We start from the raw sequence: 22,657 nt of genomic DNA on the forward strand, positions 1-22,657 counted from the left end.
CCATTGCTAAAAAAAAAAAAAGAATTCATGAGAAATGCATTCTATAAACAGTAAACCCTTTTCTCCGGGTCACCAAACAAATGAATAAATCTAGAATACTTGATTCTGATTGGTCAATCTGCAGTCAAAGTGTAGGCCCTAATTATTATAAGGGGCCAAGCACCGAAGGCGTATGGCACCTATTATAATTGTTAGCGTTCTTCTTCTTCCATTTCTTCCTCTCTGGAAGTCTTCTGTTGGGTTTTTGAACTCTACCTTTTTCCACTCAAACTCGACTGTTTATCCAATTTGCACAAAGCAGATAGAGCAACCATTCTCTACCATAGTATTTTTTTCCCCTACTATGGTAGTGAATGGTTGCTCTATCTGCTTGGTTATAAACATTCTTCCAAATATCTTTTGTGTTCAGCAGAACAAAGAAACTCATACAGGTTTGGAACAACATAAGGGTAAATGACAGAATTTTCATTTTTGGGCGAACTATCCCTTTAAAAAAAACGTTAGTCTGATCGAGACAAAAACCAACGTAGGAAAATCTGAATCATAGCGGGTTGACTAAATATTAAAGGCCAAATGTCAAAATGTTGATAAAATGGGGCAAAAATAAAAATCAAACTCAGGTGTGGGTAATTTTTTAGATGTTCACACATATAAACGTCTATAACTCGTAAACGAAATGAGATATTTCCACCAAACTTCACACACTGGGGGCACCAAAAAAAGCAGCGGAACATCAAAAAAATCAGACAAAACATGGACATTACTCTATACAACTAAATTAATTTATATGAGTTTTCAACTTTTTTGTTTAAAATTGTCTCTTGTTCTGTTGTGTGCTTGGCGCCAATAATTGCAGCTTGCAGCCACATTTACTATTATTTTCATTATTATTATGTAAATAATATTCTAATAACATAATAATGTGCTTTCTATAATAATACACTTTTGGTAATTGTATCTTTTGCTATATTTAGTCTTAAAAGTATGTATGGAATAGCACATCATCATCCCACAGTAGGCCTTACTGTACACAGAATAATATAATTTAATATCTAATGTTACTAAGAAATAGTACAATTTCTCAGTCAGCTATATTACAGACCACGACGGATGAGGCACTCGAGCGACGGTCAGATTCAGATAGAAAGTGATTGTTTATTGACATTCGTTAACAGTGTAATGCTGTAGTTACAGAGCTCAGCCTGAGAGAGGCGCTATAAGTGACCTCAACACACAATTCAAAACATTTGTACATTTCCGCTCTTAACTCTTATTATCTTCCATAAAGATAGATTAAAAGTGTAAAAAGACATAAGCAGGCTAGTGTATGTGTCCGAGGTGGAAGCAGGAGCCAAACCTTTCTGCATTCCCCACAATGCCATGTTTATAGAGAGGCAGTTTGTTCCAGAACCTTCTCCTCATTTCTCTCATTTCAGTGTCTTGATAAATGAAGAAACATCCTTTAGATCCGCGCATTTCATATAATTCCAACCAAATATGCATAGTAATATACATCTGAGGAAACCATTTTGAACTTACATTATGCAAATAGTAAGTATGAAGACACATGTAAAAAAACAAAAAACAAAACAAAGATGAATAGTTGGCTGTAGAATTGATTCATCACATTTTAAAATCTTGATAGACTGTTCAAGCAAATATGTACACATTTGATATACAGACATTTTATAATTTCTTAATTGGGATAAATAATACAAATGCACTTTCTCTACATTCCTAATATCTTAAGCTGAGTGGAAGTGTTGTTCGTTTTGAGCTGCAATTGCTTTTAGATAGAACTGCATTTCAGAGACTATCAAAGCCTTACTTCTCCATCATCGCATTCAAGAGACAGTTCACCAAAAATTAAAACTAGAGAGAGAGAGAGAGAGAGAGAGAGAGAGAGAGAGAGAGAGAGAGAGAGAGAGAGAGAGAGAGAGAGAGAGAGAGAGAGAGAGCGTTGTTGCTATTAAATCTTCTGCATATTCAAAAACTATGCATTTTGTGTGAACAATCCCTTTATGAAAATATTAGGAGACAGAAATAAAAGACTGATTCATCAAGTGTGGATTAGACAAAACACATGCACCTTTAAATGACATCATGTCTAAAAGATTTATGATGAGCTTAATGTAGAATACACACATTCACGTCATTTAAAAAATGTAAACATTAACAATAATGTCAGCACAGGAATCTAGTCATCAATAAACCAACCCACAGAACGAACCACTCTGACCTTTCAAAGAAATGTGTCCTGACATTTAAACCAATTTCGTTTTTGAATAAATATATAACTTTCAGAATTTCTCACTGCTCTTCACCTTAAACACACAAACAGCTGAAACGCACAAATTCTGTGTGGCGCACAAATTCTTCTACTATTTGGTTTGTCATTTCTTACACCCCCTCACTAATTTAAGTCATAAAAAGACACCATATAAATAGATATAAATAGATTATACATTTTATAAACATTGGGGGAAATGAGTGCATATCATGGCATCGGGAAATTCGAAGTATATTTGAAGTGACAGCGAGATATTTAACTGTATGCAAATGAGCTGCGATGAACTGCCAATAGGAGCGCAGACAGTAACGTCCACATCATCGGTTTTTGAAAATTGAAATAAAAAACCATACAATAAATAAAAAAAGAATAATTCGATTTTAACAATACAATAAAAATGCTGAATGGAAATTTGTATTTAAATTGCAGTAGTGCATAAACAATCATAAACAGTAAAACTGCCCATTATGAGCATTTACTCACTTAGATGTCTTCACTCCCATTGGTAGAGCACTGCATTTCTCATTTACATAAAGTGCATGCCCAAATCGCTATAAATCACTGTCATTATGAATGCACCTTTACACTTAACCGTGTCTTAACCGAATGCAACACCTGACAAGACATTTTATCAGACCCTTGTTTTTGTTTCGTTTCGCTGAATAGATCCGTCCACAGTGTAATCTGATTGGTTCAAAAACCCACTCCACACACCTGTATAATAAACTTATTCTAAGTGGATTTTCGCTGATGACATTAAAGAAAAAAATGCTATGTTGGGGCATTTTTTAACATACCCAAAAACATTCATTCATTGAATGCAATCATGTGTCAACACTAGTAATTCATTCAAACCTTACAGACGAAACATAAAACAGCATGAAGCCTTGAACATCCTAGAACATTTTTGATGCCTTAATGATTTAAATATTAAAATGTATTGATTAATAAACAAATACATCAAAAGAGTCAAATCAAGGTTTAGACTTTCCATTTCCTCCTTGTCTGTCTTTGACTCCTGCGTGATGTCACTTCCTGTGATGATGCCGTGGCGTTGGGGGAGATTCTGTGAACTCATCACTAGTGCACACATTTACAGTAATTACGGCACCTCAGTCGGATACTTTCTGTGAGTGTATTTGGTTTTAACTTTACATTTCTTGTCAATGTCAAAATGCACCAAAAGAAACTGACGGTTTGCTTTGAAATGATGGTGTGCGAACTGAAAGCGACTCCAGCAGAGGTCGAGGCCCTGAGTGTTAAAGCAGGTTGAAGGCTTCTCTTTCACTATTGCATACCCGTTACACACTGTACACCCGCGCAGGGGACTGATGCATGCAGTGTCCTGAACAAACCAAAGAAATGAACACAGGACACGAGCCACGCTAGTAGATAATTACATATAGTGTACGTGGAAAGTCACGTGAAGTCCTCACTCAAGGCCAAAAGTGCTGGTTTCTTCCACAGCGATCAGCAGTTTCTCGTACAACATTGTGTAGGACGGATACGGCGGAAGATCCAGGCGATTAAAGCATGTGTGTGCCCTGAGAAAACACACACGACACAATCATCAGCCGGTCTGAAGACACCTGTCATCCGGTCTCAAATGAATTGGTCTTCAGTCTCTAGAATCATCAGGTTTTTTTAGGTCTGGTCATGTTTTTAACTTTGATGACACAGATGAAAAAACTAAAATCATGGGACAAGCTTTATTTTTCAATATTATTAAATACATTTAATTTGTAATTATACTATTAATTAGTGATAATTCAAAATTATTTATATTAGCAAATTTAATTAAATTATTAATTAATGCTCATTTAAAAAAATATATATATATTTCAATTATTTATTAAATACTGTCCATTTTTATTCTAGTTTTATTAATATGTTGAATTCATTTGTATTTTAATATTTTTAGTTTTCATGTTAATTTTAGTAAAATATTTAGAAACTTAAGTGCTATTGTCATTTTATTTATTTATTTATTTTTATATATTATTTCTATTTAGGTTTAATTTATATTTAATTATTTGTTTTAGATTTAGTTTTTATTTATTTCCAGTTAATAATTGTGGTGCAAATTGTAGTATTTAATTTCAGTTATTGCCAAGGCAACAATTCTAATAATTTAAAATTAACATTATTTAATAATATAATTTAAAATAATATTTTAAAATTTTACGTTTAATGTTTTTCAACTAATATTTATATTTTATTTTATTTCATCTTAATTTCAATTAACAGAAGACACTTGACAAATTCATATATATTTTGTAAAACAAATATTTTGTCAGTCAAACCCTTTCACATTAAAATAATTTTACACAGAACTTCTTTTTGACTAAAAAGTTAAGGGACAGGTGTATCATTTTGATAATGATCCATATGTTATGACATTCAGAAATAAAGTAAACTGGTTTGTAAATGCTTTAATATGTTGACTTGAACATTGAAGAAGAAATGGAAGAAAACGATCGAATGCTTACAGTTGTCAGGCGACAAACCTTGTCTTTCATTATTTCGTTATTGATATTTGCATCTTTGATTTGAGCTGGTATGCAAAAGGTTTGACATTAATTCAAAGTCAGATTTGTTAAAAATAAAAGAGTGTGTCACTATACCTGGGGAGTGATGTGATCTTGCCCCATTTCTCAATGCAGAAGCGCCGTAGGCCGTTGCTCCCGCGCAGGGCGGTAAAGCCCTCGTACGGCACGCTGGAGGTGCCCGTCACAAACTGCAGCAGACGCAGTCTCTGTTCGTTATTGAAGCGCTCGACCGCACCCCAGAACCACCGGATGACGATGTGCCCATCGTGATAACCTGCCGTCAAGAAAACGGAGAGTTCAAAATATACACAACCTTCTTCTGCCTGCAGTGAAGCGGGTAGGAAATATACTGTAGGAAAATCAAATGAATGAATTTGTGTGTATATAGGTGTAAGTGTATGTTCTGACCTCCTCTGTACTCTGTGTTGTTTCTCCAGTCGTTTAAATCAATCTCTGCTGTTCCTGCAATAACCAGCTCCAGCTCTCTGGCATCAAACACAGAAACCAGCCGAGAGTCCACCACCTACACACACACAGGTCAGAGGTTAAATGGTGGCTAGATGGACAGGCAGAGAGTAAATTAGATAACAACCATGCTTACCTCATAAAAGCCTCGAACCAGAGCCTGAGTCTGCTGGACGACGCCTCGCTCCACCCTCCACTTCACCATCCGATCAATATATTCCTTCTTGTTTTTCTCTGTCACCTGCATGTTTGTCCCGCCAGACTTCAGCTCCCGCTCTGTTACCTGACACACACAAATCACATCCACATATTTTTGTGTTTAATTCACTCCAAACCTACTCTTCCCAATTTTTTAAGATCTTTAAGCAGCTGTTTATTATAAAATAGCAACAAACAAATGGTATTTTTTACCCTCATATCATACATGTTGTTGCCCTGCATCATGTTCATAACTACACTGCATGTGATGTAAGATGACGTGCATGTCTTGATAGGGGCGGGGTGTGTTAAAACCATTAATAAATGAAATGCATCGCATGAAATTAATATGTTAAATCAACAGCCCAAATATATAAATATATATTAGATATAATACTGTATTAGATTCATGCCGGGTTTCACAGACAGGACTTAGACTAAGCCAGGATTAGGCCTTAGTTCAAGTAGCTTTTATAAATGTGCCTTAGGGAAAAACATTACTGGTGTGTGACAAAACAATGGCACTGACATATTTTAAGATGCATCAGTGTAAGTTTCTTTCAGTTCAAACATGCATATTAGTCTGGGACTAGCTTATGCCTTGCCTGTGCACCAGATTAACATTTTAACCCCTGGTTTCAATATGTTTATATACTAAACTTTTTTCTGCTTTTTTCCAGCAAATTATTGTGCAATGATATATGAACATTAAAGGATTTAACAACTAAATAAATGGAAATGAATGAATAACAAAAAAATGAACGGAACAAATTCTACAGACATTTGATGAAAAGAAAGTCCCTGAAAAGAGCGAGGGTCAATATCTATAAGTGCTATAAGTAGTGTATGTATGAGGTTTTTGATATAAAACTGAGAAAGCCTAACAAAGCACAATGCAGTTTCATGATGTTGAGCCAGGATTGGTTTCAGGGTTTCTCCCACCTGGCCGAACACTTCCTCGTTGACAGTGAAGGTGAGATCCAGCACATCTGTGATGTCATTGTCCTTCATCCACTGTAAGCTCTGGTGGAACTCCTCATCCAGGTACTCTAGATCACTGAGATCTGTGGCTCTGCAAACAGGGGTAACAATGAACAAGTGCTTTTACAGTCCACATATTAGAGGATATAGACCGACCAACTATACTAACTGATATTTGAAATGATCGAATAACAGATGTGTTAGCTTTCCATTGTGTTGGTACCTTTTTTGAATTGTTTTAATTGAATGCTTCTGAAATGTATTTCGTGTTTAATTGCATTAGAGTCAATTAAGGTACATTTTTAAGATTGCTGTTAAAGCACAGGCGAATTCAGCATAATTAACCCTAAATCAAATAAATCTAGATACCTGCTTCCTATTGGTTATCAAAAATACAAATTCAGTCAGCCAATAATTGGGGAGATCACTAAACTACTGTTCAAAACTTTAGGGTCAGTAAGATTTTGCTCTTTTCGAAAGAAATATATTTTTTTTTTTTCAGCAAAGATGCGTTAAACTGATCAAAAGTGACATTAAAGAGATCTTGTGTAACAATCATTTTCAAATAAATGTCTTGTTTTTTTAACTATCTATCAAAGAATCCTGCGAAAATGTATCACGGTTTTCAAAAAAGTATTAAGCATATTTATCAAAGTTTTCAACATTGATAAAAATTAGAAATGTTTCTTTATCAGCAAATCAGTTTAATAGAATGAAGGATCATATGATACTGAAGGCTGGCGAAACACCTGCTGAAAATTCTTAAATCAATTAGATTTGTGTCTTCAATAAAGTTTATATGCAATAATATAATATTGCATTATTTGCAATTATATCCATTTTTTTCATTTTAAAACTCTACATGTAGATTTAATGTAATGCATTCAATGCTTTCTGGTCCACTCACAGTCTGAGAAGAGCTTTATAAAATGGGCGGGTGAAGAAAGCGTCCAACAAATACTGATGAATCAATGCCAAGCCGAGGATTCGACCACTGAAACGGAACCTGAAAACACACGTCACATCATCCGGTCCATGAACGAAGCTCAAACACAGACATTCTGGCAATAACAACAGCTGCTTATGACACAACTATTTATTTCTTTGCCAATGGCAATTCAGCCACTCAGGAAGTGGAGTTTCTTGGGAGGAAGTGGAAAGAACCTTACCATTCCAAATGGTTTTCCACAAAAGCAGACATGGGGCTGATTTGGACAGTGTACGTGTCATTAGCGGAGTATTCGAACAGGCCATAGTAAGGGTTAAACAGCTCTTGAGACAGCAGGAAGAAAAACTCCCGTGATGGTCCACTGTAGTCCAGTCTGAAAAGAAAAGAAGAATTCAGATATAACTTCATATATATGACTTTTGCTTAAACACTATCTATTCAAGAGCCTCACCCTTCTTCTCCGACAAAGGTTATGTACAGCTTGTTTCTCTGGAGCTCTTTACGGGAGTAGGCCATGACCTGGTTAAACGTTCCTTCTAAAAGATGATCTCTTCTGACAATCAGTCTAAAAAAAAGAAAATGAGGTGAGGAGTGTAGGACATTTTTATTGCTGATACTGCTTTTGTGGCCTACACTTGATCTTGCTTTAATTATTAAATAAGAAAAATCCGGTTTCCAGAAAAATTTCCTTTGATAAGAAATTAAAAAACATTCTTGAGCTGCAAATAAGCATTCTAGAATGATTTCTGAAGGATCATGTGCTGCTATAAATTCAGCTTTGCCATCACAGGAATTAATTTTAAAATAAATTAAAATTGTAATAATATTTTTAAAAAATTGTGTATTTTTATTAAAAAAATGCAGCCTTGGTGAGCATTAGAAACAATCTACACAACTACAAAAAAAGATTTATGACAGCACTTTTTTTTTAGCGATACTGAATGAAAACTGTTAACGCACTTGATCTTCCCAGGTCCTTGCCCGTAGCCCTTTGCCTCAAGCTTCCTGTAGAAGTTGCGCAGTTTGGCTTCAAAGTCTCTGCGGTAGGGCGCTGGTGCCCGAGCCCTCTGGGGCCCTAAAGAAAAGACCAAAAAACATCACCACAGATGCGAACTCCAGCTTACTTCAAATATCAATCATCAGGGAATGACTGACAAGGATCAGCAGGCCATAAAACAACTCCAAAGGAAAGAGAAGATTGATCACCTCGAGAATAAAAACACAAATGGGTGAGATGAGTGTTCCTTTTGTTACGTAAGAGGCATATTACAGGGCAAGGATCTTTGATAATGCACCAGAGTACAGTTTTATCTTTGATCATTTTTTGTCTGGTTTTTGACTGTCCAAACATGCACAGCGGTCAAGCTTTAGAAAAAATAAGAGTACAAAACAAGACTAATTAACCACTTTATGGACACAATAAGGAAACGCCATGGACAAAGGTTTGAATATTCACACAAAACAGGCTTAGGGTCTGTAAAATGTCCATCATGACACAGAGAGGGGCAGCTGGGGGGGACAGTATTTAAGGTTTGTGAGCAGCTGACCTGGAGAGCCCTCACCAGACAGACAGCAGGCTGGAACGAGAGGAGTTCGCTCAAGGAAGCCTTTATCAGAGCAGATCAGAGCAGTGTGTGTGAATGAACTAGCACTTTCCTTGCAAGCTTAAGGACTTTCATGTAAAAAATCACGTTAAGTAAAGGATAATGTACATCTAGCCGTCATATCGCTTGTATCAGCCTAAAAAGGGTTTATTTTGCGATAACAACTTGCTGGATATACAGTCAAAACAAAATGTATTCAGACACCTCAACATTTTCTCACATTATCACATTTTATTCACTATAGTTTAGAAAATGGTAATAAAATATGACAAGAACTCTGTGTCAGGACAAATTCAACTTGATAATCTTTTGATAGAAAAGTATGTAATGAATTATCCAATCCAATCAGCTGTTAAATGTAAATATACAATTAGATAATACCAGTTTAGGTCAACCAATTACCAAACACGGGTTCATTTTGTTCATTCTGTGGTGTAAAAGGTCACATTACCAATTAAAGAAAAAACACTTGATGATCAAAACATGATCAGGTCAAAGTGTCTGAATCATTTTGGTCCCAATTTTTTTATCAATTATTCTCAAAGAATTGTTGGGTATGATGTGTCAGTTTACTTTCTTTTGATATCCTCACGTACATAAATGAACAATAGTGTCCTGCACCCACTAGAGAAGCTGTCGTGTAAAAAATGACCCCAGATATAAAAAATTAGTGTCTGAATAAGTTTTGGTTTGACTGTCCATTATCCTGCTTCTTACATGGCTCCTTGCCACATAAGTAAATAATTAGACACAATATATTCATTTGAGTTGAAACAACAAGCTCAAAAATACGGGATATTATTTCTAAAACAGTTCACCACATAAATAATGATGGGGACACGGAAATATTGATTTAAGAAGAACCGTTTTAAAATCGTACCTGTTTGTTATCTTATAATCTATTACAGTGTACAAAATAATAATTTAAGCAACAAGAAGAACACTTCAACAATATTACCATAGGGCTACTATTAATACTGAAGTCATCTGGTTTCCTTTTACAGTAAATAGAGTCGATAACTGAGGCTTAAGATGGCATCAGCGTCTATCCGCGGTGTGATATGAGAGAAAGCAGTGCCGGCCTCAAATACCCAGATGAGCGGTCATTATACAGCGTTGCTATTGACAACATTCATTATCGACTGACCTCGGACTATCACAACTGACCAATCAGAATCAAGCATCTCAGAGAGCTCTGTAATAACTGGTTTAAATATCCATCTCTTATCCCAGTGCTAAAAATGTGCTGATGTGTATGAGCTAATGTGTCTTGAAAAGGTGGTCAGGAGATTTAGATTTAAGCATCTGAGAAGGATGTTTACAGCTGAACTGGGAATTATCATATCAAGTTATCTTCTAAATAACATAATGCAGACAATCTGATGCCTGTGGTTGAAGCTCTCAGCCATCTCACCTGGAGAGTTTTGGGGAGAAGAACCAGGGGAGCAGCGTGGAGAGAAGTTGAAGCCGGGGTGAAATGAAGCAAGAGGAACATAAGACATGATGTCCTCCTCAAACAAACTGAAAAACACAGCAAAACACATTCTGAAGAAAGTATGCGTGAAACATTATAAATGACAAATTCACACCGTGTGCAGCCCAGGAAATCTTAGCATATTTATATAGGTAAATATGTTTTCATGTGGCTCATCGGTTGGGTGCTTTACCTTAACAGGATGACCAGGTCAGCATCGCACGACAGCTTCTCCAGTCTCTGTGTGCCCTCGGTTCGGATGTGGTGCACCTTTTCCCTTTAGAAATAAACACACCCCAAAAACTGACAACTGCTCGGAAGTGCTAATGATGCGTTTCATTACAATAACAGAGTAAGACGGACGGTCATACTTGAGTGAGTGATTCCTCGCCAGACTCGGCTGTCGCTCCTGTAGCACCTCAAAGATGTTTGGTTGCCGTAAAAACGCTACAATCTTATCATTGTATGCTGGGAAACAGAAAGAAAATCATTCATATCAACTCACATGTCAACATACAGAGCTTCTTTTGATAGTTATTTAAAAACAGGCATCATCATGAACGTCTCCTTGTACATGGCTAGTGAAACAGGAATAGTTTCACACTCCTTACTTTGTTCAGATTTTTAACCTAATTTTTAACTTTATTTTTAAGTCTCTTGTTTAAACTTTATTAAAACGACCACAGACAAGCAAATTCCAATTAATTTATGTAAACAAAAATTATTCAGTCCAAAACGCCATTTCAGCCACTGACTGGTCACTCAAATGTCTTCACTAAAATACATAAATGTTTTTTTTTTAATATATATAATAGTGTTAAATAGTGCTGTTTATAGCTATGCGTTGTTATAGTAGTATATTAGTAAATTAAAACTAAATGATTAAATATTGCATCGTGAGATTTACTGAAAACTTAAATCATTAAGTAGATTTTTACTGTATTAAACATTTAAACTACATAGAAAATTATTTAATTATATTTTTATATGAAATTTTAAAAAAATATATAAAATCTAACAAATACATACAAGTAAAGTTATTTAATATGATTAAATAAAAATCTGTAACAAAATATACACAAGTATATATTTAAATATATACACAAATATACACAAAGTCTTTTATGCTCATCAAGGCCGCATTTCTTTAATAAAAAATAGAGTAAAAACTGTATTAGTGAAGTATTATTATAATTTAAAATAGCATTTTCTATTTTTAATATATTGTAAAATGTAATTTATTCTTGTCATGGCAAAGCAGATTTTTCTTTGCCTGCGATGGCAAAACTGAAGATTCCCGTCTTCAGTGTCATATGATCCTTCAGAAATCATTCTAATATGCAGATTTGCTGCACAAGAAACATTTATTACTATAATCATAGTTGAAAACAGCTCTTTCATATTTTGCAAAAACTGTGATACATTTTTTACTGTCACATGTGATCCATTTAAGCATCCTTGCAGAAGAAAGTATTAATTTCTTTTAAAAAACAAAACAAATGTTGAAATTGAAATGCAAACTATATATATAGTTTGCATTTCAATTTAAACATTTGTTTTGTTTTTATATATTATATATATATATATATATATATATATATATATATATATATATATATATATATATATATATATATATATATATAATTTATTTATTTAAATAATTTGTTTGCATTTTAACCCATATCAGAAAAAAAGCCATGTCGTCCATTCCTAAGTGTAACTTACCTAATGGTACTGGCTCCTGCTGGCTTTGGTTTCGTATGGCTGCTACCAGGCTGTTTCCAGGCCTGGCTAACAAAGACACCCCTCGGGTGCGCGATACCTCCGATGCCTTGAAATGAAAATGAATAAATGAACTAATAAACATGGTAATATTACGTAACAGTAATTTCCTCAAGATTGTGAGTGTGTCTGACCTCTCCTGCGCTGTAGCTGCGTAATCTCTGCAGGTGCTGGCGATGTGTCAGGTGGTTGGGCAATCTGCCGTTTTGCAAGGGGATCCTGGGATCAATAAAGGTTGTGGCACGACTGTTGTGGTCTACGAAGAAAGACTGCAGAGAAAAGTGGAGGACAAACAGCTGAAATAATAGCTTGATGGATACTAATGTGAGCTGTAAGGAACCACGTGCCATGATGTACCTTCCCCTGCGGGTCTGTTTTGATCTCCCAGCCCCTCGGCAGCTCCAGCTGAGCATCAGCAAACCTATTCAAGAAGGTCACAAGGTCGCGGTTGTGCTGGTAGCGCTCAAAGTTTCGAGCGTCCCGCCTGATCTTCAGTACCATGTGTTTCAGACACGAGCTGTTGGTGAACATACGATATGCCCCCTATATAAAAAAAGAGAACGTTAACATAACAGTAACTGATTAACATAAAATTCTTAAAGGGGTGGTTCTGTGTTTTTTCTAGGCTTGGTTATGTTTAAGGGGCGTAGTATAACATGTCTTAATACTTTTTTTTTTTTAAACGGCGTATTTTTCTTATATTTTACTTTTATTCCACACCGCTGTCTCCACTGTCCTTTGAACGTCTCGTTTGCTTCCTGGTTCTATGAAGGCCATCCCTCCGAAAAATGTATTGTATTTGATGTATTTTTATTGGCTGAAGTGCCAAGCACAGGTTGTACGGAAAAGCCACGCCCCTTACCATTACGGGCAGAAGTCACATCTGCGGAGACTAGCGAGGGTTTATGATGTCACCAACCCGGGAAGAAGCTTGTTATAGTCCAAACCGTTTTTGTAGGCAATAAACTGTCATAACTTAAAAAAAGATAATATCTTCGTTTGCATTGAACTTTCAGCGCTGTAACCTTGCAGATACTGTTTATGCTCAAGCAGCAACACTACACACTAACTAAAGTTAAAAAAGTGCAATCGCACGCAACCACCTCTTTAATTACAACGTACACTACCATTCAAAGGTTTTGTGTCAGTAAGATTTTGAAAGAATCTATTATGTTCACCAAGGCTGCATTTATTTAATCAGTAATATTGTGACATATTATTACAATATAAAAATAACAGTTTTCTATCTTAATATATTCTAAAAAGCTGAATTTTCAAAAATCATTATAATATGCTGATTAGGTACTCAAGAAGCATACATTGTTATTATAATTTTTAAAAACTGTTGTGCTGCATAATATTTTTGTGGAAAAAGGGATCATTTTTAATTTTTTCAGGATTCATTGATGCACATAAAGTTCAAAAGAACAGCATTTATTTGAAATAGACATATGTTGTAACATTATAAATGTCTTTGCTGTCACTTTTGATCAATTTTTAATAAATAAATACAAGTGTAGTGTGGTAGAAACTCACATAATTTGCGTGAAGCACAGTGAAGAACTCTGGGTGAGTGATGAATTTAACTGCTGGACTCTGCAGTAGTAAAGTGATCTTCTGACAATGACCCGGAGAACATGATGCCTCTCTCCTCGACTCTTAAATGAAAGAAAGATGGTTTAAAGGGACAGTTCCCACAAAATTAAAATCCTGCCTTTTGACCTGGCTCTGAAATCTCTGAAATCTCTGCTTCTGCATGGTCAAACCTGCCACATTCATAAGCTATGTGAGATCTGTGTGCAGTTTCTACGTGTAGTGTTCTTGGCTTTTGGCTGTATTCAAACAAGGACAATCTCACATGCACAGATCTGACAGATTTTCATGATCAGTTTTCCTCAAAGAAAGCCTGAAAATGAAGACCTGACATGTAGCATATATATTTTAAGATACTTTTTGTGCTTTTTTTTAACTTCACAGATATTGGTTACATGCAAATAAGCAAGCTCTGATGGAATCTGCAGGGGTTTTTTGCCCTCACATTTTTGCTTTTTGTGGGAAATCTGCATAATTCTGCAAATGGATTTAAACACGGTAAAATGTGTTAAAATGAGCTAAGAAAATAAAACTGTAGTTGGTAGCTGGAGGCATTGGATAGAAAAACACTAAAACAAACAAGTTGTGACTAACATGAGGGTAAACAAATGGTTTTCACTTTTGGGGGTAATGCCACAATTTCACACATACTCACAAAATAATCAAAATGTTCGGTTTTTATTTAGTACAGTGGCTAGATTAACAAATAAACAGACGTCGCCAGAGCTGAATATTCCATCACAGTTTAGTTGTAATGATATTATGAATTTCTTTACTGAGAAAATTGAAAGCAAAAATTTCATTATCAAAAATACTATTATAAATTTACAACCTTGGACAGAGTGGGAAGCTCTGATTCAGCCTCAATTATTGGCCCTCAAGAACAATTGAAGTGCTTTACAACAATAGGACAGGAAGAGCAAAATAAACGTGTTATTGCATCTAAACCAACATCATGTTTATTATATCCAATACCCAATGAATTACAAATTGTTACCAATAACAGAAAAGCCTCTTCTTAATATTATTTACTCCTCTCCATCTCTAGGTCATGTCTCAAGGCCGTTTAAGCCTCTCATTAAGAAACCACAACTAGATCTAAATGAACTGGAACATTTCAAATCTTCCATTTAATTTCTAAAATACTATAAAAAGTGGTGTCCACTCAATTGTGCTCCTACCTGCTAAATAATTATATCTATGAAAATGTTCAGGATTCAGGCCCCATCACAGCACTGAAACTGCACTTCTAACCAAGACTGCATCTCAATACCAGTTTTATGTTTGACACTATAGATCATCAGATTGACAACAAAACATATTATATGTTTCTGATAAGTTGAAAATTGAGTTCATGTATTCATAACTTCAAGACTAGATTACTGCAAAGCATTACTAGGTGGTTTCCTGCATCCTCAATAAACAAGCTACCGTTAGAACAAAATGCAAGGCAAAACAAAAAACTCCATATAACCCCAATTTTATCATCTCTACACTGGTTACCTGTTAAGTTCCGTATCGATTACAAGTATTTTACTAACCTATGAGGCCCTAAATGGTTCAGCTCCTGTGCATTAAACTGATCTTCTATTGCTCTACAATCCATCATGCACTTTAAGGTTACACAACTCTAGACTAGTATCTATTATATCCAAGTCCACTAAAGGAGGGAATTTGGCTCCTAAACTCTGGAATAGCCTTCCTGATAATGTTTGGGGCTCAGACTCACTCTCCCAGTTTAAATCTAGATTAAAGACATATTTTAAACCAAGCATTCTCATAACCTTGCACTTCACTAATATAAAATGAAATGCACATGATTATCTTTTGCTTAAACTCTCATTTTTCCCATTTGTTTTTCTGTCTCTACCTCCGACTTCAGATGATGCCAACTCTGAATCAACATGCACCACTTCCAAATTTTCTATATATTGTAATCATTATGATCACAACTTAATAATACTTGCTTTAATGAGATCATTGTTTCTGACTAAATGAATACATGATATTAGCTAACTGCATGATTTGTAATATCTTAGAGCTGTACATTTTTGACATTACTTTGACACAGTCGCCTCTGATAACAGATTACTGTAAAGCTGTTTTAAAATTAAAACTATTTTAATTGTGAAGTGCTATACAAATAAAAGTGAATTGAATGTATATGAAGTTACCAGTTGTTTGTGGAGGCGAGTCCGTTTCAGTGTTGGCTGTTCTCTCGTTGCGGGGGCTGCCTGACTCCTCGTCTCTCCTTTCTGTGGCCATCGTCCTCTGGATGGTCTGGTACCTGACGAGTGCACAGTATCGTTATTATTAGTCACTAATATCAGTACAGTAGGACTCTCATTGCAAAGAATCCTTTACAACTATTTTAACACAAATAGGCTGCACAATTATGACAAAAAGAATAATTGTCGATAATTCCCTTGAATTTGTAATTATGATTATTATTTACGATTCTGACAATTTACATTGAACAATTTTTTGGGATAGCTTTATGCCATTGTTTGAAGCAACTGCATGCCATATTTTTATATCAGTATTTATATATCAAAATAAACAAGCTGAAAACACACTTTTATTTTAAAAGGTTTTTTTTACCTTTTATTGCTTTTCTATAGCATTAAACCTCAAATGTCAAATATACATGGGTTTGGTTATCTAAAAAGAAAAAGTACAAATATGCATGGTATTATAATTTTATACTAATACTAAAACTAAAAAACTAACCCTTAAGATAACCTGTAGAAAGAAGAAAAATCTTAAGCACAGAATAATGTAAGTGGATTTTTTTTTTTGTAATTGTGCCTTTGAATGATTATATAATTGTGGTGTCTGTAATTGTAATCACGATTATATATTTCATTAATTGTGCAGCCATAGTACAGTAAAGTTTTGCGTGCTTTGAGAATAATCTAAGTCTGTCATCTACTGCTTGTGGAATATTAAATAAACAGCCTTTAACTGCATTCACTTCTGCAAACCTCCCATATTTTTGTCCTGTAGGTGGCAAAAGAGTGCATGTTTATAAGCCCATGTGAACACACTCGTTTTAAAGAAAAAAATACCGTCCAGTCGTTGCTTAAAGCAGCATTTCATTCAAGAAAGTGTGACCATGAATCATTGGCTTTGAATTATGCAATCCCCACAGAGGTTGCTGTAGCTACTACTGTTATGTGCCTATTTATTTAAACTACAGCAACATCATCCCTTTAGTGCTAAATATACCACTTGCCATAAACCACTTAATGCTGACCAATTCAGTAATTCACAGTTAAAGGTTGCTGTAAAGCACAGCACAACAAAAAATTATCAAAATTAAGTGAAGTTTGCGCTTAAAACAAGAAGAAATATTTGCCAATGGGATAAGAAAAATAAACTTATTGCAAAGGGAAAAAAGGTTTATTTTTTCTTACCCCGTTGTTTTGTTTGTTTGCAATTTCCAGAAAACAAAACTTAAAGGACAACTCCGGCGAATTTTTAAGTTTATCTTGATCATTATATCTGTGAGTACAGTCTATAGAAAAAAAACGAATGGGATTGGTGCTTGCAACACAGAGTTATTACAGTTAATGTCCAGAGCCCCCCCTCAGCTAAAACGGCAGCTTTAGGGGCATAAACGTAAAGGGTGTCTTTGTGCCTCTTAACAGACACAAAATGTGAACAGGGCCCTTACATGACAACGAGATGAGTTTAGCCACTTAGCCATTGTTTAAATTCATCTAAACAGTGTGTAAGACGGCTAGCTGTATCTCGTGCTGAAGTCCCGTGGGAACTCAGCAGTGGCCGGAAAAAAAGGCAGTCCAGTTGAGAAGAGCGTTGTGTGTGAAAAGCACGATTATTTTATTACTGCACATCTTTCCTCAAGCCGAGTGTGCTCAAATAGAAGGATAAATAAAGTTAAATTACCTCCACAGTGGTTGCACCCGTCTTTAACCACGGAATGGCATTTTTCTTCAACCGGCCCGGCTGTGTTGTGTCTGTGTAAGTTCTGTGTCAATTGTTTGCTGCAAATTTTCACAATTCGGAAAGGCACAAACGTGAACAATTTCTTCTTCACTTGTGACCCCGATCGATCATCACTCTAGTACAAACGATGCTCTTCCCAACTGGACTATTTTTCCGGCTACAATGGAGTTCCCACGGGACTTCAGCGCGAGACACAGCTAGCCGGCTAAAACAGGTGAATTTAAAGGGGGGGGTGAAATGCTGTTTCATGCATACTGAGCTTTTTACACTGTTAAAGACTTGGATTCCCATCCTAAACATAGACAAAGTTTCAAAAACTAATGTTGGACGTTTGATGGAGTATTTCTGTGTTAAAAATACTCCTTCCAGTTTCTCACAAGTTTCGGAGAGTTTTTTTCGAGTATGGCTCGACTTGATGTTAATAGATCGGAAGGTCCTTGTATGGGCCGTACGGGCTCTTCTCCCGGTAGAGTGCGCGCGCGCGTGACTAGAGCGAGAGAGAGGAAATGCATGCCCCATAAACACTCTTTCAAGGTGCAGATCCAGTCGTCCGTGAACACTTCTGACGCGCCCTATGGTCGCGCCGCGCTCCACTTAATTCCTATGAGTGACATCGAGCGACTTTAACGCTTCAGCACAGTATTCCGGGAAGGCAGCGCTGCATTTGAACCGATTTGAACGCAGAAATGACGGGAAGCTTCACAACATCGCGTCAGTCGCGTCTAAAAGTGGATCTCCACCGTTCACTGCTGTCAGGAATTCACCAAATCATACCAAAGAAGTGTGTTTTTGACGGAGCGGTCCCAGCGATAAAGGTTCGGTCCTGCTTTGGAAGCAGCCGGTGAGTAAAACTGCTTCAAATGTCTGTGCTCTTGGCTATAGTCACGTGAGCAAACATCAGTAAACGACACGATCGCGTGCTTCGTCATTCAAATGCGCTAACGGACTCCATTGTTGTTCTATGTACGTTACACTAGTCTGACATGCAAAACCGTTTTGCTTGCTACTGCTAAGGTTTAACGTTAGTCGCATACAATAGTCCATAAACCAAATCATGTCCTCATAAACTGCGAGTAAACACACACAAATGTTGACAGGCCACTAAATACAGTACATACCACAGAGACGGACGTCCTGCTGTTGCTGCTTCTCCTGTTCAATTTATTTCAGCCTGGATCATATATCTATTAGCTGAGATCGATAGCCATGGGTCTCTCCACGCTTGAGGACGTCACCGCTTTGCGCTCATCATTCTTTAGCTCCGCCCACACGATACGCCTCCAGGCGCTCGTTTTTTTCCGGAAAGACTCGGTACAGCCCATATTTCTTTTATAAATATAATAAAACTAAAGACTTTTCGGAGATATGAAGGATGCAATACTATTCTATAGGTACTCAAGATTGACATGAGATTGACTTAAACTGAGTGTTTCACCCCCCCTTTAAACAATGGCTAAGTGGCTAAACGCATCTCGTTGTCATGTAAGGGCCCTGCTCATGTTGAACAGACATTTTAATTGCATTCTGTGTCTGTTAAGAGGCACAAAGATACCCTTTATGTTATGCCCCCAAAGCTGCCATTTTAGCTGAGGGGGGGCTCTGGACATTAACTGTAATAACTCCGTGTTGCAAGCACCAATCCGGTTCGTTTTTTTTTTCTTCTATAGACTGTACTCACAAAGATATAACAATCAAGATAAACTTAAAAATTCGCCGGAGTTGTCCTTTAAAGGGGACCTAATATGCCCCTTTTTTACAAGATTTAATATCAGTCTCTGGTGTCCCTAGAATTTGTCACAGTTTCAGCTCAAAATACCCCACAGATCATGTATTATACCATGTTGTGCATGCCTATTTTTGAGTGGAAGGAAAAACATGCTGTTTTCCTGCATGTCCCTACATGCAAATGAGCTACTGCTCCCCATCCTGCTTTCCAGAAGGACAGAGCCTGTACAGCTCGTGCCTCGGATACTCTGCCACAAACTAACAAAACATCTCTTTGATTTTTGATTATCATCTCATGTAAGAGTGCAGTTTTTCATCATCATGAAAGTTTATTATCTGCATGCGGTTTAAAACCGTATCGGTCTAAACTTCTCTATCTGATAAATGGTTTTCTGAGCACAGATTCGAGAGCATGTGAGTTGGATGTAAGATGGTGCTTCCTGAGAGTATTAAACTAAGTTTTCAATTCTTATTGCACTTTATTTTATTAACAGTAGGTACTCTATATTACTTCCACTTTAATACCCAGATCTAATAGACGTGATTTCTTTACTTGCTGTTTATGTTCCCAGACAAAACTGACTGGGTTAATATGAATGTTGTGTGTTTTTGGCATAACCTTATGTGTATTTTGCAGTTTTAGTGCAAAAACACATGAAAGAGACCACTCACAGGAAGTGCCATCTGACACCCAGCTTTCTGTGCACATGCTCAATAAATGCATTTTAAATAATTAAATAAAAGAAGAATTATTCATCAAGTAATATTACTTGCATAATAGCGTAAATGTAGACTGTTTACTATTGCCAAGGAACAAGTTGGTGCATTAATAGAGTACAGTGGCTAATTTAATCAGATCTGTGAGTCAGAACTTATTCTACATTAAACATTTGGACATCATAGGATGTACCATTAATACAGTACAATACAAGTGATATGTATTATGAATATTATGAAAATTCACTTGTAACGGCTCATAAACAGTGTTGTTTACCTCCTGTTGAGCTGCTCCATCTGTTGGACGGAACCAGACCTGCGCAGGCCATCCGGCGTGGCTGCGGTCGTGGGCCGCTGCCAAGTGGTGGTCCGGTTAATGTGATCCACGTAGAAAACACGACCATGACTGTCGATACGGGCCTCCCAGTCTGAGTATGCCAAACAAAACACAAACACTTTTGACGCAACGTTTGACGTCAAAGTCGATGTTCTGGTATTTAAGTATTTAACATAAGTTTCATTGCTTAAACAAATAACAGTGCACCTCTTCAATTAGTACATTATTTAGAACATCTCAAAAATCCCCTCAAAGTAGGATGGTTCAGATTTGACTCATTTTGTGGGTACACTACACAAACATCCACCCGGCAGTGTGAAAATGAAGTGACAGACTGATGTCTGATGTCTTGGAAAGCACACTTCCTTGAATGAACAGCATTTTGGTAATGAAATCTCACAGTGTGGGTTTAGTGAGAGTGAGACTGAAAATACTCATGACTGATCAGAAAATTTGTTTGCGTCCAAATGGTGTTATTTTGACTCTCTACAGCTTTTAAGAGCAATGAAGGGAAATACACCAGAAGAAAGTGATACTGTTGGATGGATTTTTTTGGTTCAATATTTAACAATTTCAACAATTGAACTTCCATCTGAACTTCCAATTTAAAAGGCAATACATGTATAATTTTTTTTTTTTACTTTCTGCTAATAAATAAAGCATGGGTTAATATCTTGCTATGGACGTTTTTGAGAAGTAACATTTTGCTTAACATGTTTCGTAATAGACATAGCACATTATATAATTCATTTTAAATTTGATTTGTGAGAATTGAGGTTTTTGAAAATCTTTATCATCACATAATTACTTACAATAATACACATCACATAATACATTTTTTATATCAATCAAATGAATGCAATAAAAAAGTTACATGTACTACAGTTCAAAAAAACTTGGTGTCTTGAATGCTCAACAAGTCTGCATTTACTGTTATTTTGAGCTGTAACAATATTTCACAATATTGTTATTTTCTATTTTTATTTGTTTTAAATTGTAATTTATTTCTGTGATGTCAAAGCTGAATTTTCAGCATCATTACTCTGATTTAGTGCTCAAAAACATTTCTTCCTATTAACAATGTTTAAAACAGTTGTGCTGCTTAATATTTTTGTCGAAACTGTGCAATTAATCTATCGAGAAACAGAAAGAACAACAAAATTTATTTGAAACCAAATGTTTTTTAATTAAATTTTTTTTAATCAATTTAAGGTTTCCTTTATTTTGATTACCAATATATAATGTATAGGTGATTCCCCTGTAGTACATTGAATACATTACAGTGCGTGATGAGACAGCAGGACTTACTCGGGGGCAGCGGCTCATCTATGGTGGGATAGTGATGTGGGTCGGGCCTCAGTGCGGGCAGCTGGCTCACTGCAGGATGGTTACAAGGCAAAGGACATTCTCCTAAACATACCACAAACACAAGCCAGGGCATTCTTCATAGATACTTTAGGTCAGTGGTTCTCAAACCTGTCCTGGAGGACCACCAGCCCTGCACATTTTGTATGTCTTCCTATATCTGACACACCCATTTCAGATCTTGCAGTCTCTACAAATGAGCTCATGAGTTGAATCAGGTGTGTTAGATGAGGGAGACATACAAAATGTGCAGGGCTAGCGGTCCTCCAGGACAGGTTTGAGAACCACCGCTTTAAGGCTACAACATACTCCGCAAGAACAGAGAAAAAAGTTCTCGCTCCCCGGGCTGGTTTAGGAGTTCCCGCAGCTTGTTTTCGACACATCGCCTGAGCACAATTTTTTCTTGCGTGTGTCTGAGAACTATTGTGTGATTGGTCAGACATTTAAAGTGAGCGGTTTTAATGCGGAGAAACGCAGATGATCGGCACCTGCTTTTCTCGTGAAGTAATGTACTGGCCAGAACAAACTTTGTTCTTGTTCTTGCTACTTCGAGAAAACGAACACATTTCTTTGTTCTTGCAGAGTATGTTCCAAGCTTTAGAGTATCAGCTAAAGGGAAAGCCCAGATCTTATTAAAATGAAAATAAAAACACATG

At 36.2% G+C, this 22,657-nt stretch overlaps 1 protein-coding gene across 2 annotated transcripts in view; it reads right to left on the minus strand.

The window, feature by feature from the left end:
* Positions 1-3,500: 3,500 nt before the first annotated feature.
* The window catches only part of hecw1b (HECT, C2 and WW domain containing E3 ubiquitin protein ligase 1b), a 52,522-nt gene continuing 33,365 nt past the window's right edge, over positions 3,501-22,657 (minus strand). Inside the window, exons 10-28 of one of the 2 annotated variants that reach the window (XM_067452736.1) lie at positions 21,945-22,046; positions 20,577-20,727; positions 16,063-16,175; positions 13,832-13,953; positions 12,653-12,838; positions 12,430-12,564; positions 12,239-12,344; positions 10,882-10,978; positions 10,704-10,787; positions 10,451-10,557; positions 8,393-8,507; positions 7,884-7,997; positions 7,653-7,805; positions 7,391-7,489; positions 6,445-6,574; positions 5,441-5,587; positions 5,248-5,362; positions 4,915-5,113; positions 3,501-3,834 (exon numbers count right to left, since the gene is read on the minus strand). In XM_067452736.1, the coding sequence (XP_067308837.1) occupies positions 3,723-3,834; positions 4,915-5,113; positions 5,248-5,362; positions 5,441-5,587; positions 6,445-6,574; positions 7,391-7,489; positions 7,653-7,805; positions 7,884-7,997; positions 8,393-8,507; positions 10,451-10,557; positions 10,704-10,787; positions 10,882-10,978; positions 12,239-12,344; positions 12,430-12,564; positions 12,653-12,838; positions 13,832-13,953; positions 16,063-16,175; positions 20,577-20,727; positions 21,945-22,046 (2,387 nt within the window). In that variant the 3' untranslated portion in view covers positions 3,501-3,722. The remainder of the gene's footprint in view (positions 3,835-4,914; positions 5,114-5,247; positions 5,363-5,440; positions 5,588-6,444; positions 6,575-7,390; positions 7,490-7,652; positions 7,806-7,883; positions 7,998-8,392; positions 8,508-10,450; positions 10,558-10,703; positions 10,788-10,881; positions 10,979-12,238; positions 12,345-12,429; positions 12,565-12,652; positions 12,839-13,831; positions 13,954-16,062; positions 16,176-20,576; positions 20,728-21,944; positions 22,047-22,657) is intronic. The other variant, XM_067452737.1, reaches the window with a different exon arrangement.

The sequence above is a fragment of the Pseudorasbora parva genome, chromosome 9, assembly GCF_024679245.1.
Source record: "Pseudorasbora parva isolate DD20220531a chromosome 9, ASM2467924v1, whole genome shotgun sequence".
Classification (NCBI taxonomy): Eukaryota; Metazoa; Chordata; class Actinopteri; order Cypriniformes; family Gobionidae; genus Pseudorasbora; species Pseudorasbora parva.